This window comes from Gymnogyps californianus, chromosome 20, assembly GCF_018139145.2.
Source record: "Gymnogyps californianus isolate 813 chromosome 20, ASM1813914v2, whole genome shotgun sequence".
Classification (NCBI taxonomy): Eukaryota; Metazoa; Chordata; class Aves; order Accipitriformes; family Cathartidae; genus Gymnogyps; species Gymnogyps californianus.
In genome coordinates, this window is record NC_059490.1 from 9,141,103 (window position 1) to 9,167,015 (window position 25,913).

At 44.6% G+C, this 25,913-nt stretch overlaps 1 protein-coding gene across 1 annotated transcript; it reads left to right on the forward strand.

The window, feature by feature from the left end:
* Nucleotides 1-201: 201 nt before the first annotated feature.
* YPEL2 (yippee like 2) lies at nucleotides 202-22,066 on the forward strand. Its single transcript, XM_050908761.1, has 4 exons — nucleotides 202-502; nucleotides 19,203-19,246; nucleotides 20,036-20,144; nucleotides 21,590-22,066. Exons 1-4 carry the CDS (start codon nucleotides 386-388, stop codon nucleotides 21,677-21,679), a joined length of 360 nt encoding a protein of 119 aa, XP_050764718.1. The 5' UTR covers nucleotides 202-385; the 3' UTR covers nucleotides 21,680-22,066.
* The last annotated feature ends 3,847 nt before the right edge of the window (nucleotides 22,067-25,913 follow it).

Genomic DNA, 25,913 nt, shown 5'->3' on the forward strand with positions numbered 1-25,913 from the left:
CAAGTCAGTGGCTGAGCTGTGAATAAAAATCTGTCCTCCTTGATCTAATCCGCAGACATCACAGCTGTCTCCTGGCTGCTCTGACTCTTCCCTGCTCTCTGGATCAAACCCTAGATCATCCTGTGGGCTAGGAGACCGTGGCCGCCTTTGTAAGCTGAGTGTTCTGTCTCTGTTCTTTTTCGAACTTAGGTTTGTGTGAAGTACCCCATTCGCTCTGCCCAAATCTCTTCCTCTGAAGCGGTCACCAGCGTGTGGAGCCTGCCCCACACCCATCACCTGCCAAACCACGGCCTTTACCTGTGTCTTCCGGTGTTTCCCGTGCGACCCATCCTGCGGGAGTGCCTCCTGGGCCACCCCAGAGTTCACGCAGCGCTCAGTGGCTCCAATGGTGAAGATGACAAGGTCCAAGACTTTCCAGGCATATCTGCCTTCGTGCCACAGGACCTACAGCTGCATTCACTGCAGGGCTCATCTTGCCAACCACGATGAGCTCATTTCTAAGGTACGTGCATGACCTCACCCGCAGGTGCTGGGTGGACGCCTCCTCCCCAGGGAGCGGAAGGGTGCGTTTGCTCGCACTGCAGGTCAGTTGCTGTGGAGGCGCCTGGCCTTAACCGGTACCACAGTTTTTGCTTGGAAAATGGGCTCTCAGCCTAAAGGATCTATTTGTGAGCTGCCGTTCTTGTTTTAAGTGATCTTGAAAATAGCTGTAGGGGACAGGTTTCCAAATTCGGGCCTCTGGAGTGCTTACAGGTGATCTGTCTCTTCCCATGATACCGCCGCCTCCTTCTCATTTCCAGCTGTAAAACTGCACTAACTGATGGACTGCGTAAATTACCTTCCCGATACTTCTTGTTCGTGTGCATGCTTGTCAGCGTAGCCAAAGGGTTGTTGCAGGATCATGATTTGGAGGCAAAGTGTCTGGAGATGTTCTCTCTGTTAAACTCTGAGCTGTACCAAGCGACTACACTAAAGCTGCTACTTAAGGGAAGATTCTCTGATGCTTCTACCGAAATGTAAGACTGCTTTCCAAAGACTGATGAGTTGTTGCTCAAACCCTCGTCTTTTTGCCAGTCTGCTAACAAGACACTTTGCAGTGAAGAAGCAAGGGATGGATGGTAGGATGTGCTCTGAGCTGGGGAGGGTGGAAGGATTCTGTCCTGTCTTCTGATCTGTTGATCACAAGGGGAAGGGTCTTGAGGATAAGCTAAATTAAAAGCTTTCAGAGCCAATAAGTCAGGGGCCTTTGATGCAGAGGGAGCAGGCCAGTAAGAGGATCTCTCTCTGAAGTGTGAAAAGTAAACTTTCTCAGAGTGTCTAGTGGAGCCTGCAGTGCCTGGCTGTGGTCAGGCATCAAGTTTCTGGGTTTTGGCTGCCTTGGCAATCAACTGTTCCATAAAGTCTGTTCAGCTTATAAAATTTGTGTTCAGAAAAAACAGACACACCGTAAGATTTACTAGCTGAGATGAGAGGAAGTTGTGCTGCGAGCTGTGTGCGTGTGTGTGCGCTCACAACTTAAACTGGTTCAGCTTTTTGGAGCAGCCTTGAGAGAAAGGCCAGGATCACAAGGGATAGAGGTGCTCTGCCCGTTAGAAAGTGTGTAGTACTTTCCCTCTTCCTGTTTGCACGGAAAAGATTAGAACGTGTCACCTTGCACCAAGGGCATCCGTCCTTACAGGGCTGACATCTTAGCAGCTGTGGAGGTCCTTTTGGATTCTCAGTGTTGGGTTCTCAGACCTGTCTTGTTCCATTGGAGGCTGTCTCCTTCCTTTTTCTCTTGGTTGTTGCATGGGCCGGGTTGATGCCTGCCTCTGTGATGTTGTCTCCATGCCAAACAATTGAATTTGAGTATTCGAGTATGAATAACGCTGATTGCAGACTGCTACAATTTTGGTTTTTGCAGTTTCTGAATAGACAGGCTTCCTATTAGGCTATCACCTCTGAGTCATTCTGGGCCTCATGGGGGCTTCTCTTATTCTGGTACAATTGCAGTGGTTCTTAGAAGAGCTGTCCTTGAGGACCGCAAAGCCTCAAGCTTTTAAAGAGGAGAAGGTTGTACATTTGCTCAAAGAAGTTTTGGAATGTAAATGTCAACAGCAGTCTGTGCCCAGGTCTGGATGTGAAATACATTCAGCCTGTTGGATCAGCTATGTGACTTTAGGCTCCTGTGCTCAGTTGAGATATCTGTAAAATGGGGTAGTTGCACCCCTGCCTTTTCATTGGGAGAGTTGTTACCAGCTGGATTTTGTGTTGGGACACAGAAGATGCTTTACTGGATAAAGAAGGAGGCTTGTTTTACTTACTGTTTTTATGGTAGGTTAGAGTTTGTGCTCTGTTGGTTTTTTTTTTGACATAGCTGGTCCCCAGCCAGGGAAAACACAAGGCTATGCATGCCCAGTGGTTTCACCTTTGACACTTCCTTCCCCTCCTTGTTCCATGTCCGTGCTCCTTCTGGTCCACTGTACAATGCAGCCAGCTTTGCAGGTCAGTAGCTTCCAGCAGGGCAATGCCAGTGCTGCAGACTGCTTGGAATTTGAGCTTCTAGCCGTCGAGGCATGCAGAAACTGCCCAAGAATGCTGACCGCTAAAAGACACAAGAGGGAAGGTAGGAAAGCACAACATGAGGCTATGTGTATTGAATCATGGAAGTATTAACTACAATGTGCTGCGGTGCTTGTATCTGCTCGTTCTAAAAGTTCATTGTAGACTGTGGTGTAAATTTGTAATAGTGTTGGGACTGCATTGCTGGTGGAGCACTAGCAGGTCGTGCAACTTGAATGCAAAGGGTTTGGGGTTTTAGGTTTTATTTCTCAGAGTTATAAACCTTAATAAGATACATTCTTTATATAATTGAAAACCTTATGAAAGTAATTGTGCAATCAAAATTTGTACAACTGGTTGTTAAACTGAGAACAGAAGGGCAGTCCCTGCCTCAAGGGATTTCCAATATGTGTAGAAACTTTCCCAGGCAAACCTAAATAGTCATCTTTTTATCTGTTTGAGTTATGTTTTAAACATCTCCCTGAGGCCTTCTGCAGTTCTTTCATCACAGCTTTATATTAGCATCTGAGAACCAGGCAGTGCAATTGCCGTGCTTGTTTTCCATATGAAAATGTGGCAAACGGAAGGAAGAAACAAGCGCCATGAGGATTGAAAAGGGAGTGGGAGATTTTGTCAAACCTGAGTGTTTCTCAGTCTGCAGTGTATCTCATCTTGAACCTGACTATGTCACTTTAATCAAAACAGCCCAAATGACACCATCTTTGGAAATGTTCCCCAGAAAACAGGCTTTTATGTAACAGCAGGGTGTTGGTGATTTGGCTTGATGAAATTAATTCCTCTATTCCTTTTGCCCCAAGTTGTGCAGAGACCACATGAGAGCTGTGCTGCTTTGCATGCCATGAGCTTTTAGCTCCTTTGGATACATACAAATTGCAGCATTGGCTCATGCCGTTGGCCGACACGCAAGCTGGAGCTGAATCCCAGTATCGTTCTGTGTCAGCCCATACTTTATTTCCTCTTCATCTCCAAGTTTCCCCTCTTAGCCCTTCAGCACCAGTGTTAACTTACTCTGACTTCAAAGTGTTTTGCCAGGACTGGGTATCCGAAACTCTTTGACAAATATGCCTTGGCAGGGCAGTTTTTGCTTTCTTTTCTACTTAACGAAAACCTTGTGCATTAAAATGGGTAGAAGGTTTCTCAATAAGCCATTGCTATTTAAAGAAAATAATCGATGTCGAGGCTTTTAAGAAAATCCAAAGCTGTTACATGAAGCCAGTTACCAAAATGTTGCCTGCTTGCTTGGACTTTTATCTTGTGCAGCCGGAGGGAGAAAGTGGTTTAGTATGTCTGATTTGTAATAAGATCTAAACTGAGGGTTGGATCGTCTGGCCAAGAAAGGTCTTATTGACTTAGGAAATATAAGGTGATCAGATAGATTGGGTGGAGCGAGTAACTAGTTTTCCTTTATTTGTTCCTTTAGTGTCTGGGTTAGCATGAGTGGAGGTTCTTGTTCCCTTGTAGCAATGCATCATTTAAAAATCTGTGCCAAATTTAGTACATACTCTTGTTTCATTGCTTTTTCCAATGCCTAAGTGGACTGAGACTTTGGGAACTCAACCTTGCCCTGCAACAGATTCCTGTGTGACCTTGAGTAAGTCACTTAATGTCTTTGTTCCTCCTTTCCCCACCTGTACAATTGAAATGCTGCTGTTTTGTGCAGTCCGCTTGGAAGATAAAGCTTTGGAGCAGGTACTGTCTGCTCTTATGAATTAGTACAGTGTGTCCTAATCCTCTTTGGCTTTACTGTAAAAACAAAAATACCATGCCAGGCAACTGTAGTTAAAAAGCATATTTCAATGCCTTCCAATTGCCAAAAAATAAGTGAAGGATACTTGTTGTTATATTTATCCTTCCCAGACACAACATCCCATGGTTTTTAGAATGTTTAAGAAAAATATATATTCAATAATCAATGGTGGCAAAACCTCTCCAGGAAGGAGACAGAGGGGCTTTTCTTGAGAACTGTGCCTTCCGCGTCATTTTCTAGTGGGGCCTGGGGGAACAGCTAACATAATAGACAATCGACAGCGTAAACAGCATCTTTTCTCTTTCTCAAAGTGGCAGATGCGATGCTGGTTTCTACCTACTCTGTGCTCTTCAAACTCTTTGTCAGCCTTTTCTGTTTGAATTCATATGTACCTGGTGCCCAGTAAAAAAGGATGGGAACAAGAGCAGAAAGATACAGGCCAAACACAGCCGCGTTAGTGTCTTGGTTGCTGACTTTTTTTGCTATGTGAACAGTAATTCAGCAGAAATGTCCCTGATTATGGAAATATGTAGAGAATGTCTTGTGGGCGTCCTGCAGTTTCTTTTTTTCATGAATTACTGTGATCCAACTGCTAAACATTATGCAGTGATGTATCCTCTGAAGTTAGCCTAAGGCTTGCCGAGGAAGTTTAATGTTTTCCTTTGATGTCTGCATGGGACCCTTACTGAACATGACTGTGAAATCCTTCAACACAAAAGGCTGCAGCGCCTCCAGCACAGAGAATTTAGAAAAAATGGAGAACTTGTGTGTGCCTGACTTTCTCAATTGGGGTTGGATTGTTAGCTAGGGAACACTTAGAAGCTCTCTTTTTTTCTATCTTCTCAGACAGGAGTTGCAAGGTTTACAAGCAAACCTCGCTCCCAATCATTGTGGCCTAGCTGCTTCTCTGGCTAGCAGACTGCTGGAGCCTGAGCTTGTTGGCACAACAGCCTCTTAGTGACCTTTATGGCATGTTGAAAGCATCAAACTTTGCTCCATGTTGCAACTGGAGGATCTTAAAAGGATTTCAAACTTTGGTGCTGGCTTTCAGATAAGTTGTGGATGAATTCAGCTACTTCGCGGCATTTGGTGCACCATGTATAGGTGAAGTAAGCAGCAATTGTTGGGTTTTTTGGGTTTTTGTTGTTTTTTTTTCTTTTTTCTTTCTGAGTATGTGGGCAAGGCAGCGTGTAATGTTCCAGTGCTTTACTTCTCATGAACCAGCTAGTATTTGTACGTCAGTTTGCCTTGAAGACATGAAGTTGTTCGCTGGGTGGGGGAAGCATGCACACAAGCTAAAACAATAATCCTAAAATTATGATGTGGTTGTTCCAAAACTTTAATCTAATGGAAAAAGAAAGAGGCATTTAGTAAGTGTCCGAGACTAGTCAAGTGAAAATCCTGCATTTCCACCATAGGAAAAAACTGTGTGGGGCGAGGCGAGTATTCCCTTTTCATGGGTAAAGTTCTTACTATTTTTCATTACATGGGGTTTCTTCTTTCTTTAAAAGTAGATCTTTTTTCTTCCCAGATATGAATTTAAGTTCCCAGCTTCACGGTAATGAACTCTTAAGGCCAGGAGGAGCTATCGCATCATCACATCTGACCTCCTCTAGGGCATGGGCCAGCGGATTTCATCATGATTGCAGCATGTCTTTCAGAAAAAGCATTTAGTCTTGATTTGAAGACTTCAAGAGGGAAAATTCACTGCTCTCCTTGGTCATTTTTTCCAGTGGTTAATCATCCTTACTATTAAAAATCGGAGACTTTGAATTTAGATTTGTCTGGCTTGTGCTTCCCGTCATTGGCCATTATTTTCTTTCTTTTGCTAATGGAATAGATCTATAGTATGTACTATTTCTCCCTCTAAAAGGTTGTGGTATACAGTAGCCAAGGTCACTCTTGATCACTTTTTTGATAGGCTGAACAGATTCAACTTTGTCATGGTGCAATGTTATTTTTTCCAGTTCCGTATCATTTTTGTGGTTCTCTTCTACATCTTTAGTGTTTCAGCATCTTTTTAGGAATGGAAACAGGGCTGGTCTCATTGTTCCAGCCTCAGACTCAGCAATAACATCTTTACAGCGTACACATTTCGTAATTGTATTGGTCTTACTGGCTCAGTACCGCACAGTAAGCTTCTGTTCATTTATTTACTGTTAGCTCTTTATGCACCAGGTTTATCAATTTTATGCACATTTCTAGAAGCTGTCCAGTAGCTTTTGGATCCTGCTTTTCAGCTCTTGTTCCCTAATGAATTGTCGCTTTTAGGTATTATTCAGAGCTTGCTTTTAATTGCACATATTGCTAGAGTTGAGGCTGTAAGTGATGAACAGCAAAGCGGTTCCGTGAGAAGTCATTGGAGTTTTTTAGCTTCCCATTTCACTGCTGTGAACTTGTGGTAAGGTAGCTTGTAGTTCTTGGCTTCCATGCAGTTTAAAATTAATGTGGGTTGTGAGGACTTCAGGTCTCAGTAGAACAATGTGTCATCAAAGTTGTTAAATGGGAGCCTTTTCCTTCAGCGTTTTGACCAGGAGATTGAGCATTGATTATGCAGAGATGAGCTCTTGCAATCAAACTCATCCCTAGGACCTTTACTAGACAGATGGGTGTTTGCTGTCCTTGCTGTTGCTGGCCTATATTGCAGCAGGGAGGAGGGGAGTGGATCTCGAAGGCTGTCATTTGAGTACCTCTCCTCAGCTCTCAGCAGCCTTTATCTGAGAGGGAATAAACAAACAAAAATGCCCTTTGCAGGAAAAAGTCAGGATATGAAATCTGAGCTGTGTAATGAGTATTTGTAGTACCTATTCCGTAGTACAGCTACCTAAATTAGATCTTTCTGTCCTGTGTAATTGCTTCCTCTGGGGCTTACCCTACAAGTCACAGTGCTCCCTCAGTTCCTACTGTCCATAATGGGATCTGAACACAGTCAGGATCAGGCCTCTTATTTAGTCAGGATGTGGTCGTTTAATAGAACGAGCCCAGGGTAATTTGTACCTCCTTGTGTAATTGTGTTTATACAGCAATTAATTGCTATGTGATTTTAAAATATTTCATTCTGTTCCAAAAAAGAAAGAAAAAGGTAATAATTCAAAACGGTTTAGAATTCCCTGTCAAGGAGGAGGGGCAGGGTAAAAATGGATTTTTCTAATCCATCACTTTCTTTATGGAAATAACTCTCCTTTCATCTGCTGCTTCCCCTGCCTTAGAATTGATGACCTGGGCATAAATAAAATACTGTTCCCATTTATTATCCAGGGAACTGCCAGGGACGAAGGACAGTGAATCATCAGGGTTTTTGCTGCAACTGCTGCAAGTGCTGAACAACTGGAGCACGGAGTTGATCAGGTTTGAGCCTTCCTGGGTTCGCTGGGTGTTTCAGTTGTTGGCCCTTGGAAGAGGAGGAAATGCCAGCATGCTCGAAGGCTTGCTGGTGGGGTGAGCTGCCCTATGAACTTCCCATGCAAGTGTGTACTTCTAATCTGATTTATAGTTGCAAGAATGAGCCCAGGAAAAATGTAGATGTGAGTCTCTCAACTCTGAGACCTCTGGTTTAATCTGTGATTTAGTCACACGTGCACATGAGTGTGGGGGCCATGTGGCGGGAGGGGCTTTTTCACCTACTGCCTCTTGGGGAGAAGACCCTGGCTTCTCAGGAGGAGTCTCTTGTGATGATTTCTGTTGCAGTCTCATTTTATAGTAGCAGGAAATGCTATCAGAGGGCTTCACATCTGTTTTAGGTGAGCTGATATGTCTGCCAGCAAGAAGCAGATCTCTTTAGGAGTCTGGCCTCTCCTGGAGAGGGGCCTCAGCATCCGTCTGTCAGAGGTGTTTGGCCTGACAGTTTTTCTCATCCAGCAGAACTGAAACGGGCAAGGATTGAAGCTCGAGCTCACAAGGAAACTCCACCCAGAGTCTCCTCTCTTAAAATACACAGTGTGTTTGCATGGAAATCACAACTGTTAGAGTAAGTAGCAATAACAAAGGTAGAAACTGAGACTGTCTTTACCTGAAACCTGGAATTTGAAGATTTCCAGTGATCTCTCTCCTTTCAGCAGTGATTGCCATGGAAGGAATGAGTGAAAATCAGATAAAGCTTAGCTGCTTATGGAGTATCTCAAATCTGAACACTTCAATTCCAGCCCAGCTCTGAGGGAAGGCCGGGGAGAAGTGCAGGCATGGGTACATGTGTGGTCTGCTTCAGATCTGTAAGAGGCTGGGACTGTCCTGTGCTCTGGTGTGGTTGAGAGACCTCGGTGTCTGGGGACCTGTCCTCTGGTGCACACATTTTTGTTCAATTTCCATAGAGGGCACATCCGCAGTAATAAAATAAATTCCAGTACCGCAATACTTGTTTTATAGTAGAGATGAACATTCAGAATTTAGGCGGCAGATTAAACAATGAAGGATAACTTTTGATGAACCGTCTCAGCAGTAAGGTGTACGTATGGTGGCTTCATCTCACTGCAGTGGATCTTATCCAGGGACAGAGTAGAGCTGCTGCCCTGGGCAGATCTGCTTTTGCTGAAAAGCAAGTCTGCTCTCATTGTCTGCATTGGTGCTATTGTGAGCTTAGCAGCTGTATTAATGGAATACAGTGTTCCACTGATACATGGACAGTCACTATTATGCTGCTAATTAAATAACTTGTTGCGTTAGCAGTTTCCATCTTCCATCCCAGCTCTGTCTTGTGTTTATCTCTAAAACCCATGCAGTAGCAATAACTAATGTGGAAAGAAAGGGCTTTACCCTACCCCCGCCACTCCTTTTTAAAATGACTTGATTGTTGGATGCTTTGAGCCAGCATCAACTTACAGGAAGACAGCAGCGCTCAAAAATGGGGGAAAAACCCCACAGCTGCTGCTGTAGCAATTGCAGATTCACCAGAATAAAATGCATTTTTTCATCTCTCAGTATCCAGAAAGACACCACTGGGCTTTGTTGTCATCTTCTGTAGTTTTTCCACAGTAAATAACAAAATGCTTCTCTCCATATTGTCCTTCTACATACCAAAATGTAAAGGCTTCCATTCAATGAGTGTCACCGATGACTTAAGTGCCAGAGATGCCAAACTCATCTCAACTCCCTTGAACTTCCTGCAGATCTGGGAATGCTGGTGTCTGTTGGGAATGAGGCTGTGGAGGTGGAGGGATCAGGGTTAACCAGCAGTATGGCCTGAGGCCTAGCATGAAGACCTGGAAGAGGCGTATTTTATTTCCTCCTATCCCATGTCATCTAGATCAGTGAATGTGGAGCCTACCATCTCCTTTCAGGCATTGCATGTGGGAGATGGCCTGCCCTCCTCCGGGGCTCACAGCAGTGTTCCTGGGAGGAGCTTGGTGCACTTCATATGAATAAACATCATTTCTGTCGGCTGGCATACCTTGGTAATTTTCTTTGTTTTAATGTTGGGTAAATGTCGGTCTTCTGTTGCAAGTGGTCTTCTACTTATTGTCCAGCAGGAATTAACCTGTGGTCTTTCTGTGTACATGAATTTGTGGCTTCCTCTCTTTAATCCAGTGTTGCTTCCGCAGGCTGTCTTGGCTTATCATTTGGCGTGCTCTATGTGGGAAATGAAGCAGCTCTCTAAGACACATGCCTACCCTTTCTCCCCACTCCCTCTTCCCATGGGGTTAAAAATGTTCCTTAGGCAATGCACTTGCTCTTATTTTTGCCTGATTAAGCAGTCTGATGTCAATACATGTGTAGTTCCAGAAGTTGGTGGAGATCATTAGAAAAGCCTAGATCTCTTTTAACTCTCCCCGCAAAAGAGGTAGATTTCCCATGAGATAGAAGAGAGTTTTACCTGCACTATGCATGTGTATTATACAGCACTTTGTTCCCTGGCAGCAAGGAGCAGTGCAAGAGATGGAGGAGAAGTGTATACCCCACAAGATGATGACTGGACCTGGTCAAAGAACTCGATGCTAAATTCCCTTCCAATCTGCAAGAGCTCCAGTAGATCTTGAATTCTTGATCTGAAGTGGGGGCATGTGGCAGCCATTCACACTCGCAGAAGCTGTGCTGCCCTTCTTCCTCTGGTCTGCCCAGTGCTGCGTTAATGCAGGAATGGATTTTCCTTTGGCAGAGGGAAGCTGAACAGGAGAGGGAGGGAGCAGTCGCTCCCTGATGCAGTGCCCGTGCTCCCCACTCTCATGGTGCTGCAGGGCTCTTGGTCACACGCATGTATGCCCCCTGCTAGGGGTGCAGAGAAGAGAGGGATCTGCTGCTCTCGTTTTGTGTGCCCCCTAAATAAATCAGAGTAATTGCTTTTAAAAGTAAATACTTTTTGTTTCCCGCAGTATTTCCATCCTTTTTCATCTTAAAGTCAAGTTTTGAAGCACAACAGCAGCAGCAGCAACCAGAGACCATCAAAATCACAAGAGAAGCCCCAAAATATTGTGAAGTTTTATGGAAGTAATAAATTTGGTGTATTTTTTTATTTGCCTTCAGTTGTTTGTGCCTTTAGCATAGCATTCACATTTTGAAATTTCACTTTGAAGTCTGTGGGCTAGAAACACATTTAAAAATAAATAAGAGCAGAGTCCAGGAGCCCAGGGCTTTAATAAGGAGCCTGAATAGCGCAGGACTCATGATAACACGATGAAACTTAACAGCGTTGCATTTGAGCTGAGTCAAAGTCTGCAGGGCAGCCTGCCAGGCATGTTGGAGGGAGAAGGGGACAGAGCAGTTTGCAGCTACTTTCTGAATTTTGACGTGCTTTATAGAGCTTTGCTCAGGCTTTAGCTTAGCAGAGTGGTGGCTTAAATTGTGTTAGAAATCTATGCACTTGAGGAAAAACAAAAACCTCAATTTTAGGCAATTTTTATTTCCCTAAATACTGATCTTCATTAATTGCGAAGCCTCAGAAGAGATCTCTCTTCTGCAATTGCAATATAAAATTTCCCTTTGAAAGAAATCTTTTGCTCTCCCCTCTGGTGATAATGGACAGTCATACTGACACATGAATTAATAACTGGGAGTTTGCTCTGGGATCCTGACCCATTTAAATCAGTTTGTACAGCCTGTCTGCCTGGGAGCAACACAGCCCCGTCGGAGCGTTGGTGTCACCTTCGTGTTGTGCTGACGTGTGTTTGAGAACCGCTCCGATGAACAGGACAGAGCAACGTTTCATGGCTCGCTTCTCATGGGATTGGGCATCTGTATGGTCCTGTTTTGTTTTCCGTCTTCCTGAGCAGCGTTGATATTACTGAGATAACGCTGCAGAGCATGCACTGAATGTCCTCTTGTGATTCATGATACTTTTTCCGTAGCATTTTTGGAAGTCTTGTGAACAGTGCTGATTTTTCTTAGTTTCAGCTCCTAGACACATGAAAAGATGAGAGAATCTCACTTTAAAAAAACAAAACCAACCAACCAACCAAAGTCCTTATTTAAAAAAAAAAAAAAAAAAAATCAACTACTACTAAAATTTTCCTGAATTTTGAGCCAAGCTGAGTATTTTAAGGACCGGGAGGGGGGAGGCTGGCATGTGGCACGGGAACACTTGGATTTCAGAGCACAGCAGAGTCCGTGATGTGAAAGCTGCGTGAGCGCTAAAGGGCTCTTGTAGGTTCAAGTAGCTCTGAAGATGGCTTCAGCTGGCAGTGACAGCTGACTTCTTTCAACCTCTTTGGGAAGTCTGCCCTTCAGTCCCTTCTGGTTGTGGCACAGGGGATAGAGGACTTGGACCCAGCTCATGCAGCGTTGCTTCTGCAACGTGAAACAGTTCCAAGGGGTGAGGTTCTCCTCCTGCACACAAAGCAGGAATTGATGCTTTTCCCACAAAAGCGGGATATAGCAGAAGCGTGAGGTTCTTCAGTCACTGGTAATTTGCTCTGTTAAATTCACCTTTTCCCTGACAGCATCATATGGCCTTTTCCGAGCAGCAGAGAATTTATTTCACGGGAGACGGAGGCGATGCCAGCAGGGTAGCCTGCTGGTATTTTTCCGAGTGTGTGTTCAGACCTTTTGCACTGTCTGCCTGCAGTCTCTCCCCACCTATCCTGTGCGGTGAAAGTGCTGAGTTGGTTCCTGTTAGGACAAAAGCCTCTTATCAGAAACACGGAGGGAATGAGGGGGTTGAACGAACACCTGCTGCTGCCAGGAGGCAGAATAAAAAATTGTAATAACATCTCCCATCAGAATAAAAAAAAAATGTAGTAACATCTTTCATCTTTCCAGTCTGTGCACCTTCCTTCTCACAGACTACATAATCTGAGACATAAACACAGGGTAAAACTGCTCGGATGTAGCTGTTCCTAGGATAAAACATAGCAGACTTGTAGTTATTCACTGTGTAGTCACACAGCAATGTGAACTGCTGGGGAATAAGGCCGTGCTGAATTAATTGAATTACTTCAGAGATGAGTTTGGTCCACTAATTCCGTATCGACTTTGGGCTTTAAATAGCATTAAGGACCCGTGTTAAAACTCAATTAAAACTCAGGAATGCAGTTTGAACAGGGTAAGGTCACATCTGTGCATGAGGTGGAATAATGTAACCGGTTCCCTTGACATGGGTCTGTATCTTGCATAATCGGAGGAAAATTGAATCTCAGTTTAATCTGATCATTGACTGTCCCTTCTGTGAAGAAGAATAAGGTGGAATTAATGAACCCTGAGGAGGTGTCTGTAGTCTGTGCAGATACAGGGACCAAGTAATTGAACTCGTGCTCCCTTGGGAAATACTTGAGTGTGATGCAACTAGATGGTTGAAATGGTTCGCGCTGTCTAGGGCAGACCCCAGAATCTGCAGCAGGTATTTTCGTAGTTATATTTTCCCAACTTTCTTTCCACTGCACAGTGACTCACAAGTAACCTCCTTGTAGAGTCATCATACACCTAATGCTGTTACCAGGCATAGTGGTTCCTCTAAACACATTGCAGGACTTATCTTTTTAATCAAATCATTATTGCCATAATTAATAGGGCTTGAAAGGTGCCATTAAGGTAGAGCTTTCTGTGTGATGTTGGTTGTTAGGTGGGATAGCAGCTGATAGGAATTGGAATTAAGCGCTAGAGGGAGCGGGATGAGTGTGAGGAGAGCCTGTGTTTTGGAGCATAACTTTATATGCAAACTCGTGTGCACTCCAGTTGGATTGACATCGTGCTTTGGTCATACTTAAAGGTCTCCTCTCCCTATTCAAATTGTATTTTATGAGAACATCTCATCCTTAGATGCTTAAGGGTTAAATCAGCAGCAAGAATAGATAAATCTTACAGGCAGCGTTGTGCAAATGACTGTAGTAACTTAAAAACAAAAGTGGTACATGTAGGTGGGAAATAAGTGATAACAGAGCTATCTCTGAATAGATCATTGGGTGAATTTTTCTCACGCAGACTTCAGTGCCTCTTAAACCCGGGAGTTCGTAATACTGTTTCTCTTACTCACTGAATTGCTCTGTCCCAGTGGGGATATCACAAGCACAGAAAACGTGTCCTTTTTTTGAAGAGTCCAGATGGCTGTGGTCATTTGGCTTCTGATGCTACCATTTCGCATTGCCTAGGACATGCCGACTGCCGTTGATCTCCGGCGGTGGCTTTGGGCCCTCTGTTCCTGTTTGCATCCTTGCAGTGAGAATTATTTGTAGCTTTCAAGAGCGTAGCATGGCGGGGCACATTCTGTTCCTTCTTCGTCTTGTACCTCTTTGGGACCAGTTGCCTTTTTTGTTTTTGTTTCATTGGTTCGTTAAAAGGGTGCCAGCTGGATATAGGTAAGTGGGGGTTTTCTCTGCTGCAGTCTGCAGAGAACAAGCATCAGTATGTAGCCATTTAGTCCTGGCAACTGCTTCCTATTTTTCCAGATGATTCCAGCCAGCTCTTTTTGTGTTTAGCCTATTGTCGAATGCCATCACAAAGACTTTGGGTATTAATCCTGTCATCTGTTCAGTGTGTGGAACTGCTGAGTGGGCTGCACAGTGAATGAGAAGCTGTAGGTACTAGGGAAAAGGGCTATGGTGTGTAGGCGTGTTTGGAGCACATTCAGAATTCCTGCCTTCCCTGGCTGTACTGATTGAATGTAAAAATTTCATTCTGTGTCTCCAGCAGTCACCAGTAACGGGAATGTGCAAGTGCAAAGGTCTAATGGCCGTGAGAAAGCAGGTGGAATGTGAAACAGGCAGGAGTGATGGAGGGGCATAGCCCTTCTCTGCATCCGTGTTTGGTTGTCTGTGTGCTGTTGCTTCACTGAAGGACTCATGCATCTTGCTCAGAGCAAACAGAGTGGTAGATTCAGCACTGCGGATTGAGGCCAGAATATAACACATGGACTAAACCAAAATGACAGCTCCCGAGATCATGGGTGTTGAATATATAAGGATTCAGCTTTGTGTCTTGCAGGCTGAGTCCATCTCTAGCGAGCAAAATGTGTCTGCAGCAAAGGAGCTGGCACTTCTTAGATGCTGGCTGCATGTTACGCTTCCTTCTGCAGCAGATCTGGTTTAACAGCGTCTGTGAAACCCAAACTCCCTATCCTGCAGACTGTCTCTCACCAGAGCTGCGGTTCTGCACTGTGGTTCTTTGCCAGCAAATTTAGTTTGAGAACTTCCTAGTCTGAATGACTTGTGGCTGCCACCATACTGTGATTCTTAAGTAGCCTGTGTGATTGCCCTTTAAACTGGATCCATGATATGGTACAAGGAGAAAAAGCTATTTCCCTCAAACCCACCCACCCCCCACAAAGTATTTGTTTTTAAAAATAATGATTTCACAGATCTAATTTGGAATCAGCACAGCTGAAGGGGCCATAATGAGTGTCTGTAAATTGGATGATAGGAACTTCTTAAACCAGAGCAGCTGCCAAAGGCATCTTAACATGGAGCTTCTGCCGTAACGATAGACAGCTTGGCAGGTGAGGATCTGCAGCCAAATAGCTGACTCCAGGCTTGTGGTTTCCCACCTGGGTACTCAGATCAGCACTCCTTAGGCTCTGCAGCTTTTAGATGCCTCCATGCTGAGTGGAGCACCCAGAAGCAGGGAAGGTTTTTGAGCGTGAGTAGCCGGGAGGAGTAAGCTGTTGTGCTTTGCACATCTCAAAAGCGTGTGTTGTTTTTTAGAGGGCTCAGGCAGGATGGGGAGGGAGAGTTTTGTTGCTGGCATATACAGATGTGTTTCCAGCCAGACATTGAGTGTTAGCAGTGCAGAGAAAAATATGTGCTTGGGCTTTCAATGGGAAACAACAACAAAAAAATCCTTTCCATTTCTTTCAGCTGGAAAGTGATGCCAGGAGCTGTTGTTTTAGAGAATAAGAAGTCTGGATTTATAAGCGTGTGTGTGAGATACGCCTTTGAATGCATATCAAGAAAATCTACACAGAGAAAATGCATAGCATAGAAAGTAGGTGTTACTGCTGACTGTCACTGTTCAGTGAAAACCAAGCGTGTTGTGGAAATCTCTTTGTGTTTCTTAAAAAAAACCCCAAAACAAAACCAAAGAAAAGAACATCTGTTTGTGTATAAATATACCTGTTTCTTCTGATTTCATAGCGCTCATTGCAGCATGTGCCAATTTTTCTGGAGTGCCAAAAGAGAAGGAACATTTCCAGAAAATGCTGAGGTTACAAAACCCAGATAAAACCTGCCTGTGCTACCTTTATAAAGATACAGTCAGCTTAGTCTTGCAGAAAGCAAATGCACTGGTGAACTTGAGGTGGTTGCCAGACTTCTCTCACTTCTTTTTATATGATTTGCCAAATCCTTATCTAACTGGAGGGTGAATATTAAGACAGGCAGCAGCACTGAAAGCTGAGCATTGGTATGTTGAAAAGTTCTGCTTGGGCAGGAGATAATTAATGTAATTTTGTTGCAGTGACTGCCCTTAGATATACCCTAAAGCACTGGCTTGAGCTGGAAGGAAGGGCACCTCTGAAAGGATGCTACTGTCCCCTGGGAGTGGGCTGGAATAGTGTCCCGTGAGCCCTGAACACAAAGCTGATGGGTTTGGTTTTGTTGTTTATTAAAGACAGGCCTTTGTACAGCAGTAACGGAAAATCCTATTTCTGTACCAATAAAAACTTTGCTCCCATGGTTGTTGTTATTGGCAAACTTAGCCACTTTGGTGTTTATGGAAAAGTATTTACTGGGAAGGACTGGATCGTTAGCAAGCTTCATCTGCTTTCATTTTGCTTTGATGGCACACATGTCGCTGTGGGACCTTCTGTTTCATCCCTGTACCCCATCCACAGTCCATCCTTCCAGGCTGGTATCCCTCTTCTGCAGCATGGACAGCCAATGCCCCTGCTGTTTGCTGTAGCAAGGTAAAGCATTTGCGTGGGTCTGCCTTGGACTCTTCTTTCTGGCCTGGGGGGCATCAGCTGTGTGTGGGTTCCTACTTTACCACACAGGATGCCGAGACAATGCAGTGTGTGTTTTGTAGCAGTCAGGCTAGACCTAGTTGGCATGTGGGGTATCAGCCAGCTGACAATAACAATAATAAAGAACTTGAGTGCTGCAGAAGGATTAAAAGAAGCTTCTCTAATAAATGCAATTACACAAACATGCTTGAGCCATGTGTCCTATTTAATTCCTTCCCAAGAAAAGAGGCATTCCTCAGGGCACTGCTTTTGTCTGAGTGAAAGAGATATCCAAGTGCCTCAGGCGTCCTCTCTGAATCCAGAGTGGCTCTTCTGTGCCCTGGGTGGCAACTAATATTGGGTTTCAGATTCCTCTGAAGAACAGTTATTCCTCCAGGACTGAGTCAATTTTTTTGCCAGGCAGTGACTTTATAGCTGGCAGAGCCCTTGCTGCCATCCAGACCTCACAGGCAGCTTTCATTGCTGGCTGCGGCTCCCTGCCTGCATGCCCCATGGCATTGTGTTTGCCCACAGAGGTGCCTCTGCTCTGTGGTAGGGAGCCTTTTGCATATGTTCTTGCAATTGGGGATCTTCCAGTGGGCCTTTGCCACTTCTGGAGAGTACCTTGACACCAAGAAGGGCACCAGGCTAAACACCGTGACAGACTGTACTTGTTCTCTTGTCAGGGCAGTTTTAAATCATGCCTTTAATGTGTTTTGTTCTCTCCTGCTGGTGAGTGAATTTTCCATCTCTGCCTTTCACATGAATAGGACTCATGATGGAGAGAAAATCTTACAGGCTGTTCCAGAACTGCCAGCCATTACCCCAGGCAGCACCCAAGAAATAATCACTGGAGGTAATGGGTTGGTACCCCAGCTCTGGGAATTAGGACCATTAGCTGGAAACACGCAGCAGCCTTCCCAGCACAGAGGATGCAGGAGGCAGTTGATTAATGCAGATGTATGTGGATGTAAGAAATGGGGTCCAGATCCATCTGCAGGCTTGCTGGTTCTCAGGCGTGGCTTTGACTTTGCTTCTCCGTGAGGCAGCAGTTGGGCAGGTGTAGGGGTGCATCCTAGGGCTGGACTGGCAGAAGGGGACAACCTGAGAAGGGCAGGGACACCCCAGAGATGGCTTTATGTGATGTGAAGAGAGCACGTTTGTGCTGCCCCAGGGTCAGGTTGCTCTTAACTAGATGACCAGTGTTAGTGGGCCAGGGAGGTAAAACCTTGAACGTTTCCCTTTTCTCTCAAAACTCTGTTTCCCCCCTTTTAAGGGTGTTTAGTCTGAAATCATCGCTCATCTGTAGAAGCTGATGTTTTAAGAAAAACGTTAAATATTCCAAGGTTCCTGGTAAGGTGCAAGGTGAAGGATTAAATGGTCCAGAAAAGCTGCTCTTTGACTTTCCCAGCTCCTTGCCCCTCAGCGCATACATTCCCTGAGGTATCTCATAAGGTAACTTGTGTACAGAGAGCAACTGTGCTCTTGCTCATAAGCACCAAATGTTTAATTCAGTGTGTGCTTGTCGAAGTACATTAAAAATGCAGGTAGCACTTGCTATGTGTGAGCCAGCTCTTGTAAGTGAGGCACCGTCACGGGGTAATGTTACAGACTTGACACAAATGGAGCCTGCTGGCACTTGGAAGTGTCCCGGCTACCTGGAGTGTCCTGCCAGGCTGGCATTGCCCCGCTCTCTTCGAAACGCTGCCTTTTCATGGTGATGCTTTAAGATCCCGAGGAGATGTGGGGCAGAGAGGATGTGCCATGACTGGTGATTATCTGGTGTGTTTTTGCTGCTATGTGGTTCTCTCTTGTCCATGTTCTTCTCTATCCAGTTGTATCTTGTCCTACGTTTAGATCCAGTCCTGAAGATCTCCCTGGCATCAGTGGGAATATGAAGGCTTGCAGACACCTCAGCAAGGTTAAGGTCTTTTGTAAAATCACTAGAGTAGAAGTTGTATTTGTGTGCACGGCACCTTGCACAAATAGGTCCCAATCTCTCGGTTTGGTTCAGCATCCATCTCTGCAGTCTTCCTAAGGGGAATTCACGTGCCGTCAAATGCAACAGCGGTGTTTCAAAACTGTGGCAGTGCAATGGGAAGCCTCCATGAGCACCTTGTTTTTAGACAAGAGGTTCAAACCAATATTTGGCAGCAGGGCTGCATTAGGTAAGGTTGAGGCAGTAGTGTGAAATTCATAAACAGAACTGAAAGGGTGAAAATAGACATTGCTGGGATATAAGAGAGAAAACAGTTTAACTCTTGAAAAGTACATTGGGTTTGTACGGCACTGGAAGTGCTGGTAATAGCAGGTGAAGTTCCCAGTGGGCTGCCAGTACGCCTTGTGAAATGGGCAGGCATTAGAACTAGAGGCAGCTGTGCCCTTCCCGTCCGCAGGACGAGACCTCTCTTCATCAGTGCTCATCTCCTCCTGACATTTCGCTTTGTGCTCTTTCCATCTCAAAGACTGTAACGATGTGTGTTTCTCAGGCCCTGGCTAACAGTTGCTATAACTACCATTAATGCAGTCGTTGAGGGCAGGTTCTGGTTTAGCCCTATTTCTATCAACCAGCCAACTGAATTTTATTTTCTTGCCTTTCAGTCTTTTCAAGGAAGCCAAGGACGAGCATACCTCTTCAATTCAGTGTGAGTATAACTTTGTACATGTCACTTCTGCATCTCTTAGGATAGATTTAAGAAAACCTCGTGAAGAAGGAAACAAAAGGATAGTCTTCCTTTAGAAAACCTCTGCCTAAGACTTGGGACCTTGCTGAAAATGATTGGAGAAAGAGGCAGGAAATAGCACTGATTCATATTTGGTTTTATGTTGAGGTTTCAGATAAGCAGCTAGGAAAAGACGGGTTTTTCGTCGTCAGATTGAGAAATAAGAGCTAACGGATGAGTCATTTTCTTCTCAGAGAATGTAGTTGGACCAAAGACTCAGAGTTTCGTAGATGTAGAGAATACATGATATCTAAATATGAACTTACTTTTTAGAGCTAGCATAAAAATTAAGTATAATTTTCCCAATAACTGAAAATAGTTTTGATGAGATCACTGCTGGCATGTCTTTCAGAAGAACTGCTGATTTCAGTTACATTTTTCAATTTTCCATTTGGGAAAGTAAAAGCACCATTTTATCAATTTGAAAATGAAAATCTTTCTCAAATGCATAATTAGTGCAATTTACTATAATGTTATTAATCTTCTGTTCAAAGCTTCGTGGAATTTTTAGTTCAATAAAAATCCTATTTTACCTTTTCATTCTGTTCTGGAACTGCCAGAGATCTTTGTTTCGGGCACAGCTGTGGTACTCAGTATCCTGAACCTCCTGCTTCTGTTTTCAAATACTGCAATAAAATTGCTGTCAGCTTCATTGTAGTGTCTTGATGTGGAAAGACACACTAATAGGGAGCATCTCTCCTTTTTCCCCAGAGTTAATGTGGGTTGTGGCCCTGCAGAGGAGCGGGTGTTATTAACAGGATTACATGCGGTTGCAGATATTTACTGTGAAAACTGCAAAACCACACTGGGTTGGAAATATGTGAGTATCGGTATCATTTGTTTTTCCTGTGGACATCTTTGCTCCAGCCCTTTCTGAAGGTGTGTGTATGGTAACGTGCTCTCATGGAAAGACCGTTGACTTGGGAACCAGAAACATGGGTTCTGGTCTGTAGCCATGTCTTTTTTCCTTCCTGTGTTTCCATTTTCCCTCCTGTCTTGTGTTTGTTGCATCCATTCAGAGCAGGAGCTCTTTATGGCTAATGTATTTTTTTACTAAGAATATACACTGTGGGCCTGGTTTTGGTGGGCGTCCCTTAGTGATACTTAACATAAATGAGGATAACTTCAGTCAGTCTTGTGGTTCATATTGTCTTTTTTCCCAGACGATATCAGAATAATAGAATGATCCATATATTGTTAATCCGGTGTTCTTCCCACTGGAAATGCTATTGAACATGAGTTTATCTGTTTGCTGTCTCTTGCTCTTCATAAATTCAATTACCTTCAAATAAAGGCTTATGCTACATCCTAATTTCTGCTTCAGGAGGCACGCAGCGTACTTGTTTGTCAAAACATTTTGACCAGTGTCTAAACAAAACATATATTGTATCTGTGTCCTCTGGACAGAAATATTCTTTAATAAATCAGTTGAAAGGCTATAAAAAGTAAAGCATCAAAAATTGATGCAGGAGGAGTTCATGCAGAAACACAGCATGGATCTCACAAATGGAGAAGGACACTAAGTACATAAATTGAGTTTATTTTAAAACAAAGTACAAAATTTCGTAAACATAGCAGTAAGCCCAAGACTCTCCAGCAATAGAATTAACATTCTTTTGGATGCATTACATGCATGCAAACAGCACACCTGAGTGGAGCTGAACTGCTTTTGAGGATGCAACCTCAATAACAGGAGTTCCTCCTGGTTAGGGATCCCATAGATTTCCTTAATTTTTGAGTTCTGCAGTGTTGAAGCACTGCATGTTTCTGTAGCTGCAAGCACGCATCTGTGTAGAGTGGGTCCTTCTCGTCCCTTGGTGCCTGTTTGCTCCATTGCCAGATGAAGTTTACCATAATCCGTCTGATTCCCGATGGTAGTGCTTTTACAGCACGTTTCATCAGAGGACCTCTGCATTCTTAACAAACACTAATAAATTCTCAGATCAGCCTAGAGAGAGGAGGTGGATTTTATCACCGATGATTCCTAAAGCATAGTTCAAGGAGCAGTTGCCGTTGGCCTACAGAAAGCTGCATGTTTACATGGTGCCGATTGTTCTTTTTTTCCAGCCTGTAAAGACAGCTAGAAGCAGGATTTAAGATTCTTCCAACGTAATTTTCCTGAAAGCCAACAGGAGGACCTGCAGATTGACTGTTTTACTCTGTAGACAAGGCTAAGGCTTGTACCGGCATTCCCAGATCTGATCTGTAACAGCGACTTTACCTTCAAATATCATCTTGATCTCATTCTTTCTCCTCTTTTTTTAGGAACACGCTTTTGAAAGCAGCCAGAAGTATAAAGAAGGCAAATACATCATTGAACTAGCTCACATGATCAAGGATAATGGCTGGGATTGAATGGAAACAGCCCAGCCCTACCAGCGTGTAAGAGAATGCCATCCAACCGAACATTATATCCAAGAGTGAGAGAGTGACTGAACGCTTGGTTCCATGCATTTAGAGGCTCTGCAATTTGGGAGCATCTTCACACCCTTCTCCATCTTTATTGGTGACTGGCCTCTAAATTTCTGTCTCTCTGTCTCTTTGCTTTGTATCTGTTTGTGAGTTGACCCTGGCTGCTTCTCTCTCTGTTCTGGCGTTGGCTAAGAGAATGCACCGAATGCCCGACAGCCATTCCATGTTGACGAATGTTTAAGTACAAACTGAAGTTGGCTCTGTGGTGGCATTTTATCAGAAGGTCTCGGTGCGGGAGGAAGACCCGAGTTTTGGGCAGGAGAAGGTGATAGGGGGTGGGGAGTGGGCCCGAAGGGAAGTCATCAGAAGTTGAAACTGTACTTCTCCTTTAAGTCCTGGTTAACCAAGGCTTGAAACTATCTACTTGTCTAAATGGACAGAAAAATACCTCACGGCTGCGTTCTCTCCGAATCGTAAAACCGCTGCTCCATCGGTGGAGCTTTAGTCTAAGCCGGCTGAGCACAAGTCATAACCAGTTCCCCCCGCAAGCTAATCGCAAATCTGTGTTTTGTTTGCCATTTATGAACTTGTTGTTTGGGGGGGGAAGGACCTGAAGGCTGGAGAGATTCCCTGCCTCTCCTTTTTCTTGCTGTTTCAGGGTAGGTAGGCGAAACATCCCAACAGAGCACAGCTGTGGGGAGCATCCTCACAGCTGGAGAAACCAAATCCTGACTCTTGAGCCCTTCAGAGAGGAGGAGAAAACCACTTAAGGCACAAGGGGGCTGGAGCTGCAGCTTAGAAGATACGACAGGGGGAAAAAAAAGGCACGTGCTAGGCAAGAAAGAGGAAATTACGTAGAGGAGGATGGGGACAAACTTAGTAACGCAGGGTACCCCTTGGTTTCCCGGCCTCCACTGAGCGTCCTTGGGGGTCTTTAACCAATCCTTCACAAGTGCGAGTAGGAAAATGCTGTTACAGAATCTTTTTCTTAAGTCCCAGGCCCCAGCCAGCAGCTCCGCTCTTGGAGCCTGGCAGAGAAATGGTGCGAGAGTGGGGAGAGGAGGGAGCAGAGGAGCCTGGCAGTTGTAGCAGTATTGCACAGGTGGATATTTCAAGCCATGAGGTATCCTCCCCAAAACCTTCCCCCCTTTTCCCACTCCGAGAAGCCTGTTGCAGGCACAGGGGGAATGGGAAAGAAAAAAGAAATTAAACATCTTCCCCCTACCCCTGGAATTGTCTATGCCTTGGAGTTTAAAGGGGAGGGGTAGATGTGGGCATCATAACTGCAAGGGACAAGTCCTTCCCATTTTAATTTTTTCATTTTAATTACTGTGGACCTTCCTGAGGTGGTTGGTGGGGAAGGGGCGTCATGTGTGAGAGGGGAGCTGCGTTAGACATAAATGACAATGTGAAGTTTGCTCTGCAACAGTCCAGCCAGTATCTGGTGCATAACTCAAGACTATTTAACCGAATTAGTTTTATCTCTCTGAGTGAATTTTCTTTTTGTTTGTGGAATTCTTTCAAGTAGGTTAATCCATTGGGGGAAATCTTTCTTAATCCAGAAGGAAAGAGTATTGTGCAGGGGTTTGTAACTCCTTATGAAACCGAAGCTTTGGAGCTGTAATCTGTTGTCGCTTGCCCCCACCCCCAAGAGACTCTCAGTTAGCTGTGGGGATCAGGACGGAGGGCTGGTGGTGAGAAAGTAATTTGCTGTTAAACGAAGGGGATGTGAGCAGAGATGCTACTTATGGATCGGGGTGGAACTTACGTGTTGGGTCCTTGTGCTGAAACCCAAACCTGATGGCCCATCTAAGCAAAGGCTGTTTTTTCTCTTGAACCACTATTCTTTACAACCTTGGAGAGAGAAGTGAGATGGAGGCTAGCTGCGGCTCCTGCAGTGGATGGAGTTGGCTTGCTTTGTGGCTAGCCTGTTAGGAGGCAGCTTCTGCCTTCACCCTTTCTGCTGTGGCTGTGTAACAGTTGCTTCAGCATTCGTTTCTGATCGTCTCTGCTTCCATCATCCACATTCCCGTCAGTGATAAAAATCTAGCAGAAATCAAAAATTCTGCAGTACCCACTATCTTGTTGACTTTGGCACTGACCTGGTCCCATTTTCCTGTCCTTTGGTTGGTGATCCATGACAATTTATTGGGTTTTGACTAGTGGGAAGTGATTTGCGTTCTTTGAAGAGCTCTTCAGTCTCCCCAGATACGTAGCCTTTAAAGGGGTCTGGTTGGAGCTGGGAGAAGTAAGGGATAACCCCAAATCATTAATATGAGGTTGAGAAAAAGAGCACACAGGGGCTCCTGGTTTTATGTCGGTATTTAGAGTGATTGCCTATAAAAAAGCGATACAAAAGGTAGGCTCGTCTAGAGGACTGCTCTGAGAAATAAGAACAGTTACTACAGAGAGCTACCAGATGTAAATGTTTTTATCCATAATTTGGTACAAGAAAGGACAATGATCCATCAGATCGGGCTCTTTTTAACTGTTCACAGGGGTTACGCTTTTAATGGCAACTAATCTAAGCTTGAATACAGCAAGATCTTAATCTGGTTTTAATTGGTTTTGTCCCATCAGCATCCACAGATTCACACTTGCTGAGAATCTGGCCTCAAGCCCTGATAGGAAAAAAATATATGTGCCTGTGAACGTCCCCAGCACCCGGAGAATTATTTATAGAGTGACTTCAATACACTGTACAGGGAGATAAGGAAAAACGGGCTTGTGAGGCTCATTGACGTTTCTTCTCTGGTATGCGTCCATTAAATATGAAGTACTTCGTCCGCTGCTAACTCGTCTGTGGCTTGCTCTATTAAGACACATGACAGTATTGGGAGCTGGTGACCAGACAGGATGATCAGATCTGTATGCTAGTGGCTACCACAATCAGCGCAGGCTAAATTGATGACTCGTAGAGTAATATATTCAGAGCATAACCAAAGAACCTCACTATCTGCATCCCTCCGGTCCTGTGAGTTGATTGTAGCCAGTTCGTTAGCGACTAGGGTGAGCAAGGTGGGACCGTTGTTTCTGAGCTGGAGATGTGGCCCATGGAAACTGGCCTCCTTGGGCAGGCAATGCCTGAACGCAGAGCACCGAGTGCCCGTGGTGCTGCTTTCCGTGGGTGACATCCTCGAGAAAACACGAACAGCAGCGAGTTTTGCTTTTTTTTTAACGTGGCAGCCTCGCCTCTGGCAAGCTGCGTGCACCCTTGAGTTTACATCACCTTCGTCTACCCCAAAGCTCAGACTTGAGTAAGTTTTAAATTGTTTTGCTCTGGTGGATTATCTGGTGTGAAATCCTGATCCCTGTAATAAATAGTCAGATGATAATATATACAAAGCAGAAAAAAAAAAATTATCTTGTGAAATATACTTTTGTAAATAATATTTAATTTTTTAAAAAAAATAATATATTTGGTGCTGTTTTCTCAGAGCCCCTCCCTGAGAGCACTTTTTTGTTGTTTATAAATGATACTGTTTCCTTCTGTATTTGTCGGAAAATATGTTTAAAGGGAAACAAAAATCATAATATACGTTGTCCTCTTAAGTCGATCCATTTTTCCTCTGGATGTGGCAGGAGAGGGGAGTCACTCCCGCTTCCATCCGGCAGAATTGGTCTCCGGCGCAGGTGGTGGCCAGGTTACGGACAGCAGCCCGCCGTCCGGGCAGGTACCGATGTGTGGGACGGGAGGTAGCTCCAGGCGCTCGGGGAGTGCTCCGGTGTCTGGAGTTACATGCTGAAACACCTTCGCTCAGTGCCAGAGGTCCCGGCTGGCAGCCTGAGCCCCGTGGCAGCTCACGCTCCCACGGCCAGTCCCAGAAAAGCCGGTGGGGCTCCGTCTGGGCACGACTTTCCTGAGGAGATCTGGTTTGTAGGATCCGGGCCTGAAATTTTCTCTTGCACCAGTATTGGCTGGAGTGAAGTAGATACCGAGACTTAGAAAACAGGATTGAGTGTAAGCTGCAACCTCTGAATCGCTGTTTCCAGTTGCTTGGGGGCAGCAGGGATGGAGGATGGAGATTTCTAACTAGTCATTGTTTTTAAACTAAAACATAAGTCTTTGGACATGGATCCTGGTTTTCTGTTTGAGGGTTTTTTGTTGTCTGTTTGTTTTTTTTTTTTAAACCAGGCTGCTACATAACAAATTAGAGTAAAAGTTTACCTCTCTGGC

Excerpts from the sequence above, each read along its gene's own strand:
- YPEL2 (XM_050908761.1), top strand. The coding sequence starts at position 386 with ATGGTGAAGATGACAAGGTCCAAGACTTTCCAGGCATATCTGCCTTCG. Across the intron at positions 503-19,202 it reads ACGATGAGCTCATTTCTAAG|TCTTTTCAAGGAAGCCAAGG; the intron begins GTACGTGCATGA and ends CTTGCCTTTCAG. Across the intron at positions 20,145-21,589 it reads CCACACTGGGTTGGAAATAT|GAACACGCTTTTGAAAGCAG; the intron begins GTGAGTATCGGT and ends CTCTTTTTTTAG.